Source organism: Phalacrocorax aristotelis, chromosome 4, assembly GCF_949628215.1.
Source record: "Phalacrocorax aristotelis chromosome 4, bGulAri2.1, whole genome shotgun sequence".
Lineage (NCBI taxonomy): Eukaryota > Metazoa > Chordata > Aves > Suliformes > Phalacrocoracidae > Phalacrocorax > Phalacrocorax aristotelis.
In genome coordinates this window covers 53384818-53403758 of record NC_134279.1, presented here as the reverse complement: position 1 = coordinate 53403758, position 18941 = coordinate 53384818, and the positions used below count along the sequence as shown (strand labels likewise).

Sequence of the window (18941 nt, the reverse complement as noted above, 5' to 3'; positions counted from 1 at the left end):
TTAAGGGTGAAAATAATGATGCATCATGTTGTAAACAAAAGGGTAGAACAGAGGAAAACATTAGTCTGAGTATGGCGTGAGAATTTGGGGAAACATATTCAAACCTACAAATAACAGATTACATTTTCATGCATCATATAAAATATTTTGCTCTTTCTCTTTTTATGCAGACATATACACAATATTTTACAGCATCTGTACAACAGAGAACTGGATTTCACACAACATTTTCAAAATATTTTTACTGTCCCATAATCATCTGAAAAAAATTAGATGGTTTTTGGACTAGATTCCTGGCATTTTTTTCTGCTAATTCAAATAATTGCTCCATGTCCATTTTAATACATTAAAAATGTACAGGATTGATAAAAATACCAATATTTTCAGCATCCCTCTCATTTCAGTCACATTTTGAGATTTCACCTGGGCAAATTAACACATGGCAGCAAATCCTTTAGAACACAGAAACTGGGGCAACTATCAAAGTTGGCCATGTCCCCATCATCATCTTGTGGCTTTTCTTAACCGATTCCAGAAGTTCGAAGTAGATCTCAACGGTGGGGTGTTAGAAAGCCTTCGTACTACTACCTCTGTAGCCTCAGTGCAACTGTTTGCGGAGCACCCTCCTCCTGGTAGTTTGCTTCAAAAAGAGGCAGAGCCCCATGCTATTGTGGCTGAACTTTGGAAGGGTCAGTCATCTTGTCAGTTCTGTGTCGTGAAAGTTGCTGCTGCTGCTGGGACTGATGCTGCTGGTGGTGGGGCTGAGTAAAAGTGCTTTGTTGTAGTGGGAAAGCAGCAGAGAGGATAAGCTGAGCTGACTGATTTCCATGAAGTAACCTGGATGTCTAAAACATGCAAATAGGGAAAGATTATTTTTTCCTGCTGCACTGAGAAACACAGGCCTAGCTGCTTTTTAACTTTTCAGAGGGTTCAATTAGAACAATCTTCTGATTTGGTAATTTAAGCTGAGCAAACAATGCAAAGATTAGTTCCTACTAATAAAGTTAATTAGAGCATCTGACCAATTAATAAAGCAGCTGTAACTGGTCTTCGTAATTTCCTGTGACAACGGGTAGGAATACATGGCAATTTGCCTCCATTTCAAACCACAAGAGCATAACAGGGCTTAAGGAATCTATTTGAACAACTGCAGGTGGCTGTCACTGCAGTCAAATGAAAAACCAGTGCATGACTTGGCACAGATCACATGTATCCCCTACAGCCAAAATGAACTGTCAAAGAAACTGCTGCACTTCCAGACCCAAACATCCCCTCTGAAGGGGGTTAACTACTACTGGAAATCATACTTAGTTTTAATACTAGTTTTCTTAGAACCAAAAAATGATGGTTTCTGAAGAAAAGCAATGAAGGATGGGTACAAACGCACTTGGATGCCTCAATCCAGAAACACGTTCTGCAGCAGAAAGCAAACCACGTCGCCTGCCGCACCCACAGATCCAGACTGGCCCCAGTGAGCAGTGGCAGTAAAACCACTGTTCCTTTTCTCAGTTTTTAAACAGCATTTCCTTCACTTCAAATTCTAGCCCTTTAATAGTTTGTATTAAAAATACTAAACTTTTGCCTAGAAAGAAATTCTAGGACAGGACCAGACCTTTGGAGATCTTAGTCTTCCACAAACCTGTTTTTCACCAGAATTAAGTCAAGATTGTACAAACTTTTTAATTCAGAAACAGAGCTACAGACACTACCAACCTGCTAAACAGCATTGTTGTTGCAGTATTTATCTGAGTTGACAGAGAACACAATCAAATCTGCGCTCTGGTTTGATTCAGTTTGAGTATCTCCCACTACATGAGTGGAACTAGGTATTCCAGCTCTGTTTTTGAGAGTCAGTTTGCAGCTGAAAAGCCTTTGCCTGATGCGTGACTCAAATTGGTATGTTTCGATGAAAGATTTTTCAGCAAGACAATATTTTCTGTCAGTGACCTATTTTACTCAGCCCTGAACAGAACCGTAACTGTTCCTTGTGCACATAAGCGTAGGTTAAGCCCTCAATTACTTACTGCATTTGTATGTATTCCACCTACGCAGAGGATCCCTCATTTAGTGCAAACAGGAGACCACACACAGCAAGAAAGAAGAAATACTTGCAAAATGGGGATTTTTAATTATGTATACTCTTAAAGAGTAAAAAAAAATTTACTTTCCCAGAGTAGTTAAAGAATGTTAAGAATGTGCACCAAATACATTGCAATAGTTACATGGACTTTATCTTTCTTTGGAAAAGGCAACATCAGAGGCCAAATTAAGATTTTTTTTTTAACCCACACCTTCTTGGAGGCATTTCCTCCTCTCTAGTGTTGTAGCTACCATAACACTTCCCTCACCAGCATCACCTGCTGTTGATTCCATGTTAATCACCGGCACAAATGGCAACAGATTTCCCCATCAATTCTGCCTACCACCTGGTTCTTCTCTTTTTGTAGGCTTTTCCTATCTGTCCCTAAACTCCTTGGGTTTTGCCTGAGTTATCATTTTCTTCACAGTAGCTCATATGGGGCTGCATTTTGGATTTGTGCTGAAAACAGTGTTGATAATGCAGAGATGTTTTAGTTGTTGCTAAGCAGTGCTTACACTGGTCAAGGACTTTTTCAGCTCCCCGTGCTCTGCCACGGACACAGAAGCTGGGAGGGGACACAGCCGGGACAGCTGACCCCAACTGACCCAAGGGATATTCCATACCATATGACATCTTGCTCAGTATATAAAGCTGGGGGAAGAAGGAAGTAGGGGACATTCAGAGCGATGGCGTTTGTCTTCCCAAGTAACCATTATGCATAATGAAGCCCTGCTTTCCTGGACATGGCTGAGCACCTGCCTGCCCATGGGAAGGAGTGAGTGAATTCCTTGCTTTGCTTTGCTTGTGTGCGTAGCTTTTGCTTTACCTGTTGAACTGTCTTTGTCTCAACCCATGAGTTTCCCCACTTTACACTTCCAATTCTCTCCCCAGTCTCACCGGGGTGGGAGGGAAGCGAGCGAGCAGCTGCAGGATGCTTAGCTGCTGGCTGGGGTTAAACCACAATACAAACATAGAGTGAAATTGCAGGAAAGACTACCTCTCCTTTAAGTAGCAAGATTTCAGAGAATGTCTAAAGAATAAATTTATCTAATGCACCAGGCTTGTTCATAGGTTACTATTTTAAGCACTCTGTTTTGAGATAAAGCACCCCTGGGATAAGCTAGCAATGCTGAAAGTATCAGGACTTCGAAAAATTTGTAGAGAATGCTACATTACCTGTAGGAACTGTTGGGGGTGCTGAGTCAGCTGCGGCTGAGCTGGTTGCTGAACTGTGGTGAGCTGCTGCTGATGGTCTTGCTGACTTTGCTGCTGCTGCTGTTGTTGCGTTATTGACAAAGTCTGTGGCTGCTGCTGTTGGGCAGCAAAAGTGGGATAAGCTGTCACCACCTGTCCCATAAACATAGTACTTGGTACCATTACCGCTCCACAGGCTACTGGGGCCGTGACAAGTTTTGTTACAAGTTGCTGACCTTGAGAAAATCTGTTAATGGAAAAAGACAGTTGGAGTCCCTTTAAGGAAAAAAAAAAAATCAAGCACCACATGCACTTGAGAGATGCAGATTTGTCAGACTCATACTTTGCTGTAATAACATGGGTTTTGATAAGCCTGCGAACATGTTATTTTGGGCAAAGTTTAGTTTAACAGTTGTATCCATATGTAGTTAAAAAAATAAATCATGTGTTTTTAAAATGCTAATTTAGTTCCTTGTGTATATGATGTAGCTATGTAAGCACATCATTATAGCAAGTCACCTGAATATTGAAGATTTACCTGATTTGTCTATCCTGTGTAAAAGTGGTTACTGCAGCAGCATTCTGGTTGTTGTTCTGTGGTAAGCTAGAAGGAACCTGGACCACATTCCCTGTTGTTGGCTGAGAAATCACCATAGTGTTATACAAAGGTGCTGAGACTGTGTTCTGTGACTGAGTGGCAAGAGAAGACTGTTGATTGTGTCCACTAAGCACATTTTGTTGATTATGCTGAAAAGAAAAAATATTTTATGAGACAGTTATTTGAAAACAGCCAGGTACTACAGCTGTCCTCCTCGCTGTCATTGCCCATACTTTATAACTCAGTTTTTTTCTCTTACAAATTATTTCTGAATTTAAAGTCAACAGAGATTTCTACCAGCTGAGGATTTGGAGGTGGGACTGGCCCTCAGGCATCTGAAAACCTCTTCAGGTCATTTTTTCCTGAATTTTTCAGCTACTTGCGTACTCTTTGTTCAGGATCCTATTTTCCACTCCTTTAGCATCTCTGTGCCAGACAGACTAAAACATGCACATCACGTCAATCAATTTCTTACTTGAAGTTTGGAACTAACTTACTGCTGAGATGATAACACTGTCCACCACTAGTCTGCCTCTTCACAAATCTCAAAAAGAAAGTATGGAATTTGGATAAAGGTACAGAGGAGGGTGACCACAGAGATCAGAGGTATAAAGAGCCTCCATACACAAAATGGTCAAGGCCATTGGAAGTGTTCAGCTTGAAGAACAGGCTTCTATGGAGATACATGTGACAGAGGACTTTGAAATCAAGTATGACTGAGAGGATGAAAAGTGAATAGCTGTTCAATGTGTTTCCTAGTATATGAGCTGGGTGGCAGGTTTAAAACACAAACAATCATATTTCACTCAAAGTAAAGCTGTAGAACTCACTTTGAGATACTGTGGATTTCAAAAGTTTACATGGAATCAAGAGAAACTGGATAAACTCATAGAAGAAAGATCCATCAAAGGCTATTACATTGCAGATGTGATACACCTATAGCATCTGACTGGAACTGGTGAAGAGAAGTTAGCTGCAGAAGCACCAATATATGCTTGTCCTGCTCCTATGCTTTTCTAGGTATTTGCTGCAGCCACTGTCTGGACACTGGGTTTCAAGCTCACCTAGTACAAATCCCCTGTTAGGTGTTCTGTCAACAGACAATTCATAGCAAAAAACAGGCAAGCTAAAGATTTGCTTGAGACTTGTCTTTCCAAAAAGCTACTTGTTATTAATTATTTACATGTCTGAGTCTTAAAATAAAAACAAGATCTGAACGTGCATTAGCAAGAACAGAAATGCATTTCAATTGTAGAACCTGGAACATGAAGAAATGAATATGATTCAAAGGGTATTGTTAAAAAAATTTGGGAGAGGGATGTCAAGGAAGCTGGTGCTGTGTTTCAGCTATGGTTTTGAGTATGCATTCTATCCAGTACAATCGGTAAGGAAAATTTTACCTGTGTTGCAGTACTCTGCAAAGGCTGTTGCTGTATCATGTGTGGTGTACTTATATGACCTGTGTTCATCCCACTTTGAGCCTGATTAGTCTGAACAACTTGACCTTGCATGTTTATTGGTGTCAGCTGTTGAACATTTGAAGAATTTCCAGAAGCAAGCTGCACAGAACCAAAGTTGAGTCCGGAAGTTGATTGCTGCAAGAACATCTTAAAAAAAAAAGAAACCCACAAGTTAGCTTTTAAGAAAAATCTGTTAATTGCTCAAGATGTTTTCGAGAAACTAATTATTTTAAATCAATCTAAGATAAAGTTTCATCTTAGTTATTAGAGGTGTTGAAATAGCACTGCCACCACTAAGAGCAAGAAGCTCAACTCCCAGAGTCAGTATTCAAAGCCTCTACTGTAACTGGTAAGAATCAGAACCCTGATTTCTAAAGCCCTAAACATTGTTTCATGTTTGTTCTTAAAGTACTATTTGGAGACTAACTTGTAACGTAGTCTACAACTGTCCAAAGACAAAATGTGCTTGAGATCACATTTCTATTTGTAGGATCTAATTCAAATGAAGAAAACCTCAGAATCAATAGATCCAGGCACAGCACCAAGAACATAATCTTCCTTGGCAATCGAGAAGTGATAATGATTATACTGAATTTTCCAACATCACTGTAATAAACTGAATTCGGCACAAAAATATTTGAGTAATTACAAAAAGTTAGGCTCAAGACTGCAACAAGTCCTGGTAATAAGGCGGAATGTGCAGCACTTGGATATTTTTCCCTAGTTTCCACAGTCCTGAGTAAGGTCACTCCACAGTGTATAGGAAGAGGGCTGTGAATCTCTCCTTTTGAGGCATCTGTAAGGCCATCTACTGCTGGCAGGCTTACACTAGACACAACAAAATACTGAAAATGGGACATGCCAGAAACTCCTACTCTTCAACAGACTTTAAGCAACATACTCAACACTTCCAGAAAGTAAATTTTTCTACTCTTTATTCACAGTTCACACTGAAAATATTTATATTGTTTCTTTAAGGTGTATTTTAGATTTTTTAGTTTGGGTTGCATGTTCTTTTTTTGTTGGTTGGTTGTAACTAGAAACAAACAATAGTATAATTTTTTTCTTCCAAAGATAGCTGCTGAAAGAGAATGACAAAACTGGAAAAAAAAATAGTGGTTAAAATACAGAAGTCGGGCAATAAGCTTCTAGACTGAGTAATGCATCCTCTAGACTTCTTGTCTTTCTGGCTTAGGAACTACTTCAGTACACCATGCAAAGCAGAACCACTTCACCAGGAGGGTGTGTAGGAGGACCAGAGCCTGATAGGACAGTCTAAGAAATAAAAGGTATGAATTTGACACCGTTAAGCTAAAAGAGGAAATACATGCTTATCTTGCACATTTTGGATTAATATTCTAATGGCTGCAAAACTATGCAAAAAGTAACAATCACTGCAACCTTTTTACATTCAGGTTTAGGCGTAAGCTAAGTTTGAGCTGCTCAACATTGAAAAGAGATGCTAGGGCACTTCCAGATACATTCAGAAGCAAAATGGCAGGTACCTCAGGAACAGCAGCTTCAGATGTTATGGATTTTGGGCACGTTAGGTCCAGATGGCAGCTGACATGGGGGGTAGGGAGGATCACCGTGTGGAATTAAGTGCCCAAGTCGCATTTTAGATGCCTAAAGTCTCTACAGATCAAACCTGGAAGAATTACACCAACTCACCTGGAGTCCTTGACCGTGGACAATTTGAAGCTGCTCTTGAATCTTACGCAACTCTTCCTGCTGCCGATGAATATTTGCCTCTATCATGCGTGTTCTTTGCTCTAGCTGGTCCTTTAGATGTTGCATAGCTCCCAGTTGAGCTGAAAACTGAAACACAGGCTGTAGTCAGATGAATAAATTAAAAGCTGAGCAAAAATAATGACATTTTATTTACAAGCAGTAAATACACTCCTCCACAGTAGTGTTTTAAACAGCTAATAACCATAATATGAGGACAAATTCATTAGTATGAAAATGTTGCAGAGCTCACATTTAATTGATGTCACATTTAATTGATGCATCAGAATTGGTGAACTAAAAAAACAAATCCATAGCAAAAGAAATTGACTCATGTCCAAATCACCAAGACCCTATTAAAAGCCTTAGTAATTTACATGGTACTGCGGATGTTAAAGCTCTCTCAGGTTAAAAATTAGAATTGTACCAGTTTACCAAAAAAATTCACCCGGAGCGAAAACGTATGCAGATAACTGGAGAATACCCTCAGTCACAAACATTTGAAGGCTGAGCCCACAGAGAAACTTGACAGCAAGTTGAACATGAGCCAACTGTGTGCCCTGGCAGCCAAGAGGGCCAACCGTGTCCTGGGGTGCATCAAGCACTGCACTGCAGCCGGTCGAGGGAGGTGATTGTCCCGCTCTGCTCTGCGCTGGTGTGGCCTCACCTCGAGTGCTGCGTGCAGTTTTGGGCACCACAGTACCTTAAGGATGTAAAGCTACTAGAGAGTGTCCAGAGGAGGGCCACAAAGTTGGTGAAGGGTTTAGAGGAGAAACTCTACGAGGAGCGGCTGAATTCCCTTGGTTTGTTCAGCCTGCAGAAGAGGAGACTGAGGGCAGACCTCATCATGGTCCACAGCTTCCTCACAAGGGGAGGTGGAGGGTCAGGTGCTGATCTCTTCTCTCTGGTGACCAATGACGGGACCCGAGGGAACGGCAGGAAAATGTGCCAGGGGAGGTTTAGGTTAGATATTAAGAAAAGGTTCTTCCCCCAGGGGGTGGTGGAGCACTGGAACAGGCTCCCCAGGGAGGCAGTCACAGCACCAAGCCTGACGCTATTCAAGAAGCGCTTGGACAATGCCCTCAGACACATGGTATGAATTTTGGGGTTGTCCTGTGCAGGGACAGGGGTTGGACTTGATGATCCTTGAGGGTCCCTTCCAACTCAGGACATTCAATGATTCTGAAACCATGTTTGCCACTTCTTCCCTAGACATCTGCTATGGGCTGAGGTCAGCACAACCTTTCAATACTTATCTCTAGATACTTATCAATTAATATCCTATTCATAGGGCATAGATCTTCAGTTGGACCTGATACCACTGCTCTTATTTCACAAAACTGTTTCATAGACTAAGTTGCCTTGTGTTACAAGCGTATGTGTAGAAAGTTAACAGCATAGTAGATGGATTTTTAAATTAATATCCTAAAATATTTTATCTTGTGTTATCTGTGTTTCTAATGGCCATGGCCAAGGCTGGAAACTATATCCACACAAATAATGGGAAGAAAAACGTAAAGAAAAAGTGTCAAATTGGGAAATTTGCTCATTTCAAGAGAATAATGTTAAAGGTGACTTTGGCACCCATGGACTCATTTTCTGAAACAGAAATTAATCTTATATTCAGGACAGGACTGTTTAAAAAATAATAAACAATAGACCAACTTAATCCATACCTGGGACATGCCAGACTGGAGCGGTAAAGCTGCAGGCTGAGACATCGTTGGCTGTGCTACTGGTTGTCCAAGAGACTGGGAGCTTAAAGACTAGGATTTAAAAAATTGTTTCATAACTGGAAGAGAATGAACTTCATACTTAACATGAAATATTTCTTTACATGAAGTGTCAATTCCAACACAGCATCAATGAACATATGATAAAAACAAGTAAACATTTCCTGAAATATCTAACAAAGAGCAATTGATTATATATATAATATATATGCAACTTTTCCACTGCTAAAAATTTTAAAAAGCAGTAGGTATAAACCACGAAAAACAAAAATTACAATTACAACTGTTTTAAAAGTCTTGTCTGTAGTAAGGGAAAAACTTTTTCAACAAGTTTGGAGGTTGACACCTTTGATTTACAAATCATCAGTTTAAGAATAAAAAATGCATATTTTAATAAGCATTCTGTTTCTGAAGTGAATGTGTTAGTTGAATGGGAACATGAGCACCAAGGACATGAAGCATGACATTTTCTCATGTTACCAAGATTTCAGAAACTGTATGAAAGTATTCACTAATATCCTTAGAGTCACAAATCAACATGAATTCTCTATAGGGATACACAGCATTACATTGGCTGTTTTATACATACATACACATATATATATAAAAAATTGCTTATATACATACATATATATTAAAAATGCAGAATCATAGAAGATATATGAGTGAATGCAGAGATTCATACACAATCTTGCAAACCCTAGTGCCGAAAAATACTTATATGCATAATTATTTTATTCCCTTAAAAAGTAGTGTACCCAGGTTGCATACTGATGATACAATTCTGATAGTCATGTATTCCAAGTGAAACTGTTACAGTTTAAATTATGTGTTTTCAGAATAAACAAAAGGTTATGTGGATTTAGTCATACCTTTTAAAGGTGAATTACAATGATTAAGTACAAAATTTTTCTCTGAAGAGTTACCTGACTACTCAGAGATGATCTTCTTTGTGCAGCCTTTTCATGACCGGATAAGCTTTGCCTTGGAGGAGTGCTAGTGTCCACCGTCATTTTAGTTGGTGTTGCTGACAATGTACAGGATTACAACAGAAAAAGACATGTTAATAGTAGTGTTAATTCTGCAATGCAATAATCAAATCACATGAAGCTTTTCATAAATAAAAAAAACCTTAAGGTTTGGAATCTTTTTCTACTCAGACTATCCAACAACCATGCAATCTGATGGACTGAAATAGGCTGCTATTGTACGTTTAGAAGCAGAAGTCACTATATAACCTCTGAAAACCCAAGCAGGTCAGCAGATCTCTGAACCATCGAAAAGGACATTTTCATTTTTACACTTTTCACAAAATGGTGATTAACTGCTAGTTATGCCTTTAATTTAAGTAAAGTAGAAAATGCCTTCATGAGGAAGGCAATTAATTTTCAACAATTGGTGCTTACATGAATGATCTGATACTGCAGTATGTGAAGATTTTCTTGAACTCCTGGAGGAAGCAGAAGGTGTGGGGCTGGTATCAAACCTTTCCAGTGCTTCTTTGAGACTCACTGTGTTTATGTGATTGTCGGACCCAGAGTCCTGGCTCTGAAGGGACACACACAAACAACACTTATTTTACATGATTCAGCATGCAACGTACATTTCTGTTAGCAAACATTTAAGACCATGCTGTGTATAATCAACCTCCTTACACATGTGACTGTACAGAAGTAGTGGCCTGGCTGACAGCTGTAAGCTCAGTTGCCATTTGAGGATTTTATCCTTGGAAAAGAAACCAATCCAAAGCCATATAAGCCTAGAAACCAAAATGCATGCAGACATAGGCCACAAGCTGACTGCTGAGTTGACCTTCCTTCTCTAGCAACTCAATTCACTCTGAACACCTGTGTAACGAGTGCACTGCACATTCTTTTGAGGAAGGATGAGTTAATTCCACTAGAAGAAGCACTGCCAAATGAAACTTGCTGAACTGCCAAGGGAAAACATTTCTGAACTGCCAGGGGAAAACATGACAAAGCATCTGCACAAGGTGGCTTACCTAAGACTCACTGAGCTTCCAAGGAGATTAATTCAAAATTAATTTTGCCTACTGCTAGGAAGTGGGACAGAGTCATACAATGAAACAGCTCCTGCTTTCCTCTTGGGAATTCCTTTAAGCCATCTTTGTGTGTTGACCTTGGTTTTTCAGATTATGGGTGCTTCCACTAAGGAAGAACATGTATTTATGAATCAAACTCTGCAGGAATCAGATCTTAATAAGGACTTATGGGTGTTGCCATGTTATAACTACATGCACATGAACTCCTGAAAAGAGGAGGGTTAAGTGTTCAGGCCAGAATACAGTTAAACGAACACCCTTCCTAGACTTCTTTGATAATTTTAAATAATCATATTATTTACAGATCAAAACAATTACTTTATCTGCAACAGGACAAAACACTTCTTGCTGTTGTGTATTTGTTTACATATTTTTAGTATGAAAGAAGAGGTAAAATAAAATTATAAAAGACACTCACTTTATCTGCTGTTATCTCTGGAAGAGACTCCTCAATACCGAGTTCTCGTCGTCTTTCTGCTCTAACTTCTGCATAACTAGAAGAACAAACCAAATATGACTACTATATGCTTGGATTATTTAAAAAACATACCTCAAAAAATAAACTCCTCAGAGATACCTTGTTTACAAAGCATCCCAGGAAGTTTTGCAATGATTCTGTAAACTGCTATGATTTCTCTACCTCCAGAAATACCAGCAACAGAGCAACCATGCCATTAGAATTTCTGTAATATAGATTTTTTACAAGATAACTTACCTTACAACAGTGTGCGTACAGACAATAAACTCTGGCCTGGAATTCCACTGGTGATACGTGATATAGTAATGTGTTTGCAGCCAAATCCATTGTTGTCCCTTTGTAAGGAATCTGTAGTAACATGACTTCCCTTTCCCATACTGCATTACTATAAAAGTGAAGAATAAAGTTTACTGTCTTTCCAGTCCGTAAATATTGCAATTACATAATAAAAATGATTTACTAGCTTCATATGGCCCAAAACCATGTCCAAATCCAGTATGATGATGATGACTAAGAACAGGTTTAAAACTGTAGCTTTCTACCAAAAACAAACAAACAAAAAAACAATCTACGGTGCATTTTTCAGAGAACCACAGAATTTAAACTTCCATGTTTCTTGGTTTTTTTTACATAGTATGAAAAATTCATGTGCAAACAATTTAAATACAGCTTTATAAAGAAAAACTTAGCTAAACAGAAAGCTTATTCTATTACATGTTTAAACATTTTTTGCATTTATTAAACAGAGCCTATTAAATGCTATTGGAAGTGGAGAAGTATTAGTCATAGTGCTGTGCACGCCATTTTACCACAATGAAAACTCTAAATTGTAAGATAAAGTTCAATCTGTTTTGTAGCTCTGTATCAAAAGAAAAAAGAGGAAGATCAGCAGTGCAATAATGTCAAATGAATGGGAGTAAAGAAACTTCACTCAAATAAATCACAGAATTTCACTACAGCATTTGTACAATTTAACAAACTTTAAACCAACATCCATAAAACAATCCCGTTCTTTGTAGCAACTTAGTCATACTCACAATGCTCGTGACATTTTGCCAGATTATCTAGATCATCCACATGATAATAATCATAGCCTGATGTTCCCAAAACTTCAAATGGAAGATAGCCTATTATCGGAGGTGCCCTAATTAATACAAAAATTAATGTCATTTTATTTTCACACAAAAACCCAACCAAAAATTATTTCATTATACAACTTTTCTTGTTTACAGTATGTGCTCTGAAAAAAATTAAAAATTAAACCCAACACAAGCTATGAGTAGTTAAGGCTGATCAGTGAACTCTAAATATTATAGCCACCACTGTGATTCAGCTACTATTGCTGCTATACATAGAAGGAATTGCACCTGTGATCCAAGAATAGGAACTTCCATTCTAAGCTATGTCTAGATGTGAACTCTTCATTGGGTTCTTCAACAGTGCACATTTCCTAAAAAGTAAAAGAATAAAAATCTCTCTCAAAACTGCTCTATTCTAATTCATAAGCTCTTTCGAAATTCAGACTTACCTAAAGTTAGTAGATAACTCCACAATGGTTATAATGTTATTTTTAGACAGCTTCATTAGCTTTGCTTGTTTAGATGCATAGTACTGAGGTGGAATCTAATCTCAGCTGTGCCAGGTTGACACTCAGTTGATTTAAATGGAACAACCCCAGTGTGAGATTAAACTCAAGCTCAGTATCTACAAACAGTAGTACAAGCAGAAATCAATAGTTCCTGCAGTAATGCTTTTACCTTGTAACACGCAAAAGAAGAGATGAAACACTCCCACCAGACACTCTGATTTCAGTATATGCTCATAATGGGAAAAAACCAACATTAGCAAGATGGTCACATTATTTTGACTTTAGGAATAGGATTCTTTTAGTGAATACAGAGTATTCTAAATCAGTTTGCCTTGAGGGCACAGACATGTACTACAAATTACATACCATTCTTATGTTTAGAACTCACAAACAGTAAGAGAACGATTGTATTTCCACTACTACAACAAATTCTCAAGGTATTCTGTACATCGTTTTAAATTTATTCCGCTCAGATCTATGTGCAATCAGTGAATGTCAGTCAATTTCTGTTGTCCCCTTCCAGAGAGGTAAAGATGCCCCAACAAGTACTGTGCCTCATGCCAAGACACTAACGGAACTAAGTACCCAACCCATTTCGTTCTTTTGCAAAATCCTCAGTACTTCCTTAAGAGAAGAAATCCGCATGATGGAATACACTCATACATACAAATACAACCCTCAAAGAATTACAATAAAACTGGAAATCAGTAAATCTTTCCTTTTTGGACACCTGCACAAGTTTGTCACACTTATAGGAGCTTGCAATGGCATTCACATTGCCAGGAACACAGTAGAATCTATTGATGATCAGATACCACAACAGTTTCCTAAAGACTACAATATAGAAGCTGCTGCTGCACTGACATAATAGTCACAACATATGTGGACAGATGAACACACTGCTGCTCTGCAAACATCTATAACTAAAATAGTCCTGTGGAAAAATACCGTAGAACTGTTGTTCCTACAAAGGGACCATCTTCCTTTTCATCCTTTCAGTTATAATACAAAGAGTTTAAGTGGATATTTTGCAGTTCTTTAAATAGATACTTCTAAGTTTTCTTTTTATGAAAGAAAAAAGTTAACATATCTAGGCAATGTTTCTTCCTCACCTAAATCAGTGTAAAATCTAAAGACAACGGCCAGAAAGTGAGTGTTATGATAGAGGTAATCAACAAAATCACTCTGGGCACAAGTTTGTGACTCTTGGTGTGACTTCCAGTTAGCAAGACTTAACCTTCAAAACTGAAACTACCCCTAAAACCCAAAGCCCATCTACTTTCCTAAGATTACAGCATTTAATAAAGCACCACTCATAGCAAAGTAAAAGAAATGACAGAGCAAGAGTATATCCCTCAGATATACTTTTGATTTGTTGTTTCTTTTAATCTAATTATTCTGGCACAAGTCAAAACAAAAGTAAAAATAACTGAAGTCCAGGCAGCAAAACCACAGTAAACACACCACTGTTAGAAAGGAGCTGGCAGCAGGTTAGTATCTGATTACTCAATGCATTTATATCAATGATTTACAGATATTCCACTTTAAAATACTCCTTGACAGAATCTTGATGTTCAACAAGGCATCTTGTTGAAGTTGTCAACAAGGCATCTAGAACAGAAAGGACTTCCATTTGTAACAAAAAGTATTTTGGTAGAATCCTTTGGCTGAATTAACCTTCCTTTTTGATAGGATTCAATCATCTACCAGCTAAAATGCAAGACAAATGTTTTAAATAATGTGTAGAGCCAAATCCCTTCACTGGGTAGCAAAATTTGTAGGACATTTTGTTACAATAGTGGTGGGGTCATATGCAGAAAATAAAAATGTGAACTTTCAGAGAATACTCTCATGAATACTATGGCTTTCTGGAAAAGCACTCTGTCCTTGAGAAATTACATTCTAGATAAAAAAAACCACACCCAGAACTGTATACCATCTGAAATAAAGAGTGGCAGATGAGCAGGCAGGTTCCACCTTAAACAAGGCAATCTAGTACTAAAATACACATCTCGTTACTGGCTGCATCACACATCTGTTAGTCAAGTTACTGGTATGGTAAAGTTCCTGACATAACACTTCTTTGCTAGAGTCTAGCCAATGCTAGCTTCAACAGTAACAGAAGGTATTAGAAGAGTAAAAACAAGTATCGTCAGATTAATAGTTTTCACTCTAATGTTAGTCATCTTCACAGGAATATTTCTTAGATGACCAGCACCAGCTGAAACCCTTGAGTGGATCTTAAAACCTCTGTAACATGAAAGCTTCCTTAGGCACTAGGGGCTCAGAAGTTCAGGTAAAGAGGAATGAAAGTTTGGCCAGTGAACAATCTGTAAGGCTTTCGCCCTCAGAGACCTGAAAGATCATAAGCGGATGTTCCCCAGCTTCCAAATGTCCTGTTCCAGAAGTAGGAAACACAGTTGTTTTACTATAGTACATTCTAAACTGTCAGACTTGAAAAGATAAAAATATTTGCAAATATCGCTGGGGTGTCTTTTTTTCCCCAAGTATTTCATGAAGCAAAAATCACACATTTAACATCTCTACCAAGCGTAGGCATAACAGGAAGGACATTATTTAGACCCGCATGGGAATAAAAGTGGCAGATGAAAGTTTTCCACAGCTTCAGGAAAAAATAAACGACAAACTCTCTGGTGTGCAGTCTGGAGAGATCCAATTCCTATTCAGCCTGACAGAAATGAAGTTTATACAACTTCTCCACAGGCTCCCTACTACACTTTCAAAGTGCAAAGTATGTAGACCACATCTTCAGAGGACACCACCAAAAATCTTCAGTTTCAGACACTAGTGCATTCAACTTATATGCAGAATATTTAAATGTTCAGAATTCTGCATGACAGACAGCAGCTTAAAAAGGTGCCATATACATTTCATGGTATTTCCTTACACTGGATTGTAACAACAAATGTTTGATAGTAGACTATCCTGTACCTTGCTTAATATAGTTGTAGAAAACACATAATCTGAAGGACTATCAGACTACCCTACGCTGTACCTGAGTACTTCTTTTGATTCACTTTTGTGAGGAACAGGCTTATACTTAGTCTATAAATTTCACACACATCCAATTCTAAACTTGTAAAGATGTCTTCACTGTGCATTAGCAGTTAAGCAAAACGTCCTCCTGAAACAACTGAGTTATTGAGTAACAAACAGTACTGAAACAAAATCAAATATCTTTATTACCTCAAACCTGACTCTCAGGTGCTGACAAATAATTCAAGGCTACATTAAGCCCTACAAGATTTGCTTCTGGGCCAAACTACAGCAAGATCATCAGCCGCATAAAATCTGTATTCGTGTCAACTAAAATTATTCATTTATCCATTGAAAGTGGAACCTCAGTGTTATCTTTCATTGTGTTTAAGTTAAACTTGGTAAATTATATTTCTATGGACTTCTATATTTATTTCTTGCATATTACTATTTTATATGACTATTTAGAAATTGCACACACCACAGCAACTCCATTTGATACTTTGCATAACATTTAACCCATTTGTATGCGAAGTAAGAAACACAGACTCTTTCACTTTGATAAATAAAATTCCTTATGGTTTTCATTAATAGTATTTGAAATGCTGTGTACATTCTCTCTGAAGTTTTCCTGTTCAGAGTACATTTAAAAATGATACAAAAGTGATTTCATTTGTACATACCTTGATAAACTGAGGTGTAGCTAATCTAACTGTGGCTACAAAGCAAACTTTGTCTTCATATGAAGGCCGGTGCGATCGCTGAATAGTTCCTTCAAAACCATTGTGTGCTGAGTTGGGAACTGAGGGAAGAGGGATGAGGTCAACACAGATTACAATATAAGCATGGATGAAAATGGCAGTAATATCACAAGACAAACAGCCCAATATTTATTTAATGTGGTTTGCTTATAACTTAACAAGCATTAAGAAAAATGTTACATATAATATATGCATATATGTATGCACAGGAATAGTAATTGTACAGTAGTAATGGGGACACAACCATCAAGTAACTTTCTCAAAGAACTAAAATTACAGTTAACATGGTATTGTCTCTGACAGAGCAGTCTTAAGAAACTAATAACAATTCTAATCCTTCTTGGTAACACCCAAAAACGACTGGAATTCATCTTTTTCAAAAATATCCCTAAATATTCTCTTTTGTATCAGCTTTTGCTAATTTTTTCTTTTGAACTCTGAGGTAAGTATTTCTTTTCTAAGCTTCCAGCACATTCAGACGACACAAGCTGAAGACAAAACTGAGTAACAAAACAGTCAAAGGCACAAGAATTATATACGTGGAGGTTTCAGGACACCAAGCTGAGAACAAAGAAATTCCACTGAATCACAGAGATGTATGCAATTATAAGGGGGCAAAGGATGGACTAGACCTCAAAACAGATTAACCTTATCTTTCATTTCCAGCAGATATCAATTTAGTTTATCTTTACTAAGCTTCAAAACGCTGTCAGGCTCTTCCAAGCCTAACTGGTTTTAGTTCAACTCTAGATTAGAACTGCCACTAAATTTTCTTCATGCAATTTAAGCTTACAGCTTCTTGCTCTTTCCATTGGAAAGAAAACAGGTAATTTCTTTCCTCTTTATTTTATCCCTCTCCTTTGTTCTTCAAAGGTTATCCTGCCTTGTAAGTTAGATTTTTAAATTTCTGATTGCTTTCATTGCTCTACTCTGAACTCTCTCCAACTGCTTTACTTACTCCCAACAAATAGTATCAAAAACTGGATGACGACATACTGCTGCTAAGTAGTACAGTGGGATTATTTCATGTGGTTTAGGCTATATTTTAGAGAGGCTTGTGCATTTTCACAGTTTGGTGACCGGTCATGGCGATTTGGTCAGGTTCAGTTTACATTCCACAGTAACTCCTTTTTCTCTAGGACTGCTATCTAGCTGAGCGTAACCTTTTCCCCTGTTCATATTGTTAGTTATTCCTAAATGTAGTAACTTGTATTTGTTTGTAGTCAATTTGCTTCCCTTACATGTTGTTGAGAACAGAAGATGATAACTGTCAAAAGCATATTTAAAAAGTCCATCATTTATTTGCACTTTGACCTCTTACCCACACAGTGTATTGCTCTTTGGTAGAGGAAACTGAATTGACTTGATGCTATTTCTACCTGAAGAATCCACAATGGTTGCTATTCAATTCCTTGCCAGCTTCCTGAAGCTCGCATATAGTTTAATTATTGTTCAGGAATATTTCCCAATACTGAATTGCAACTGATAGGTCTGCAGTTTCCCAACTCCTCCTCTTTCCAAGACTAGCACCATATTTGGCCCTTTCAGGCCTGTTTCTTTCCTATAATATTACATACCTGCATTTGGTACTAAGAATCAACCTTTCCCCATTTTGTGAGAAAAATACTGGTATCGCATAAAAAACCATAGGCTTACTTATAAGATACGGTTTCTTAAAATATTTTTTTGGGCAATCTTTATGAAGATCACTACTGACCACACTGCACAACCCATTTGGCTGGCTGGCCAAAAACCATGCCTCTCAAGTAAGCAGTCAGCACAGGTTGGCCAAACAGATTAGAGATGTAGGACAGAGGAATAATATTAGTACATAACTATTAAAACGAATAAAACTAACTTCAGTGGAAGGGAGAAGGAACTCAGCGCAGAAAACTGTACTGGCCCACCCACTCACCTGAGCGATGACTCCTGTCGGTGAAGGGACAGAACTGAAAGAGGGGAAACCTACACTTTATATCCCAGTTCACTGCATTATGAGAACTGCAGGTACTCAGTACCACTGATCCGACCTTCAAGTTACTTAGTCACCTGCTTAAGAATGGATTACGCTTAACTAAATTCAGGCCCTTTATTTTGAAGTGTTTGCTTAAATATCTCTTACATTCTTTTAAAAGATCTTTTACATCATACTAGTTTTCTTTAATTGAAAGCTTTAAGCGTAATTACTACATTTTGCATTCACACACACAGATCTGTAATACCTGATAGGCAGTTTTAATTCTTTTTCATTAAAACAATATA

The 18941-nt window shown here is 38.0% G+C and overlaps 1 protein-coding gene across 5 annotated transcripts in view; it reads right to left on the bottom strand.

Moving 5' to 3' along the window:
• CLOCK (clock circadian regulator) overlaps positions 1-18941 on the bottom strand; it is a 63601-nt gene continuing 44660 nt past the window's right edge. For 3 of the 5 annotated variants that reach the window (XM_075091450.1, XM_075091449.1, XM_075091451.1), the window contains exons 13-25: positions 16602-16720; positions 12701-12783; positions 12371-12477; positions 11571-11718; positions 11274-11349; positions 10200-10341; positions 9720-9820; positions 8737-8826; positions 7004-7162; positions 5273-5479; positions 3813-4021; positions 3257-3521; positions 1-845 (exon numbers count right to left, since the gene is read on the bottom strand). In XM_075091450.1, the coding sequence (XP_074947551.1) occupies positions 666-845; positions 3257-3521; positions 3813-4021; positions 5273-5479; positions 7004-7162; positions 8737-8826; positions 9720-9820; positions 10200-10341; positions 11274-11349; positions 11571-11718; positions 12371-12477; positions 12701-12783; positions 16602-16720 (1886 nt within the window). In that variant the 3' untranslated portion in view covers positions 1-665. The remainder of the gene's footprint in view (positions 846-3256; positions 3522-3812; positions 4022-5272; positions 5480-7003; positions 7163-8736; positions 8827-9719; positions 9821-10199; positions 10342-11273; positions 11350-11570; positions 11719-12370; positions 12478-12700; positions 12784-16601; positions 16721-18941) is intronic. The other 2 variants (XM_075091452.1, XM_075091454.1) reach the window with 1 other exon arrangement.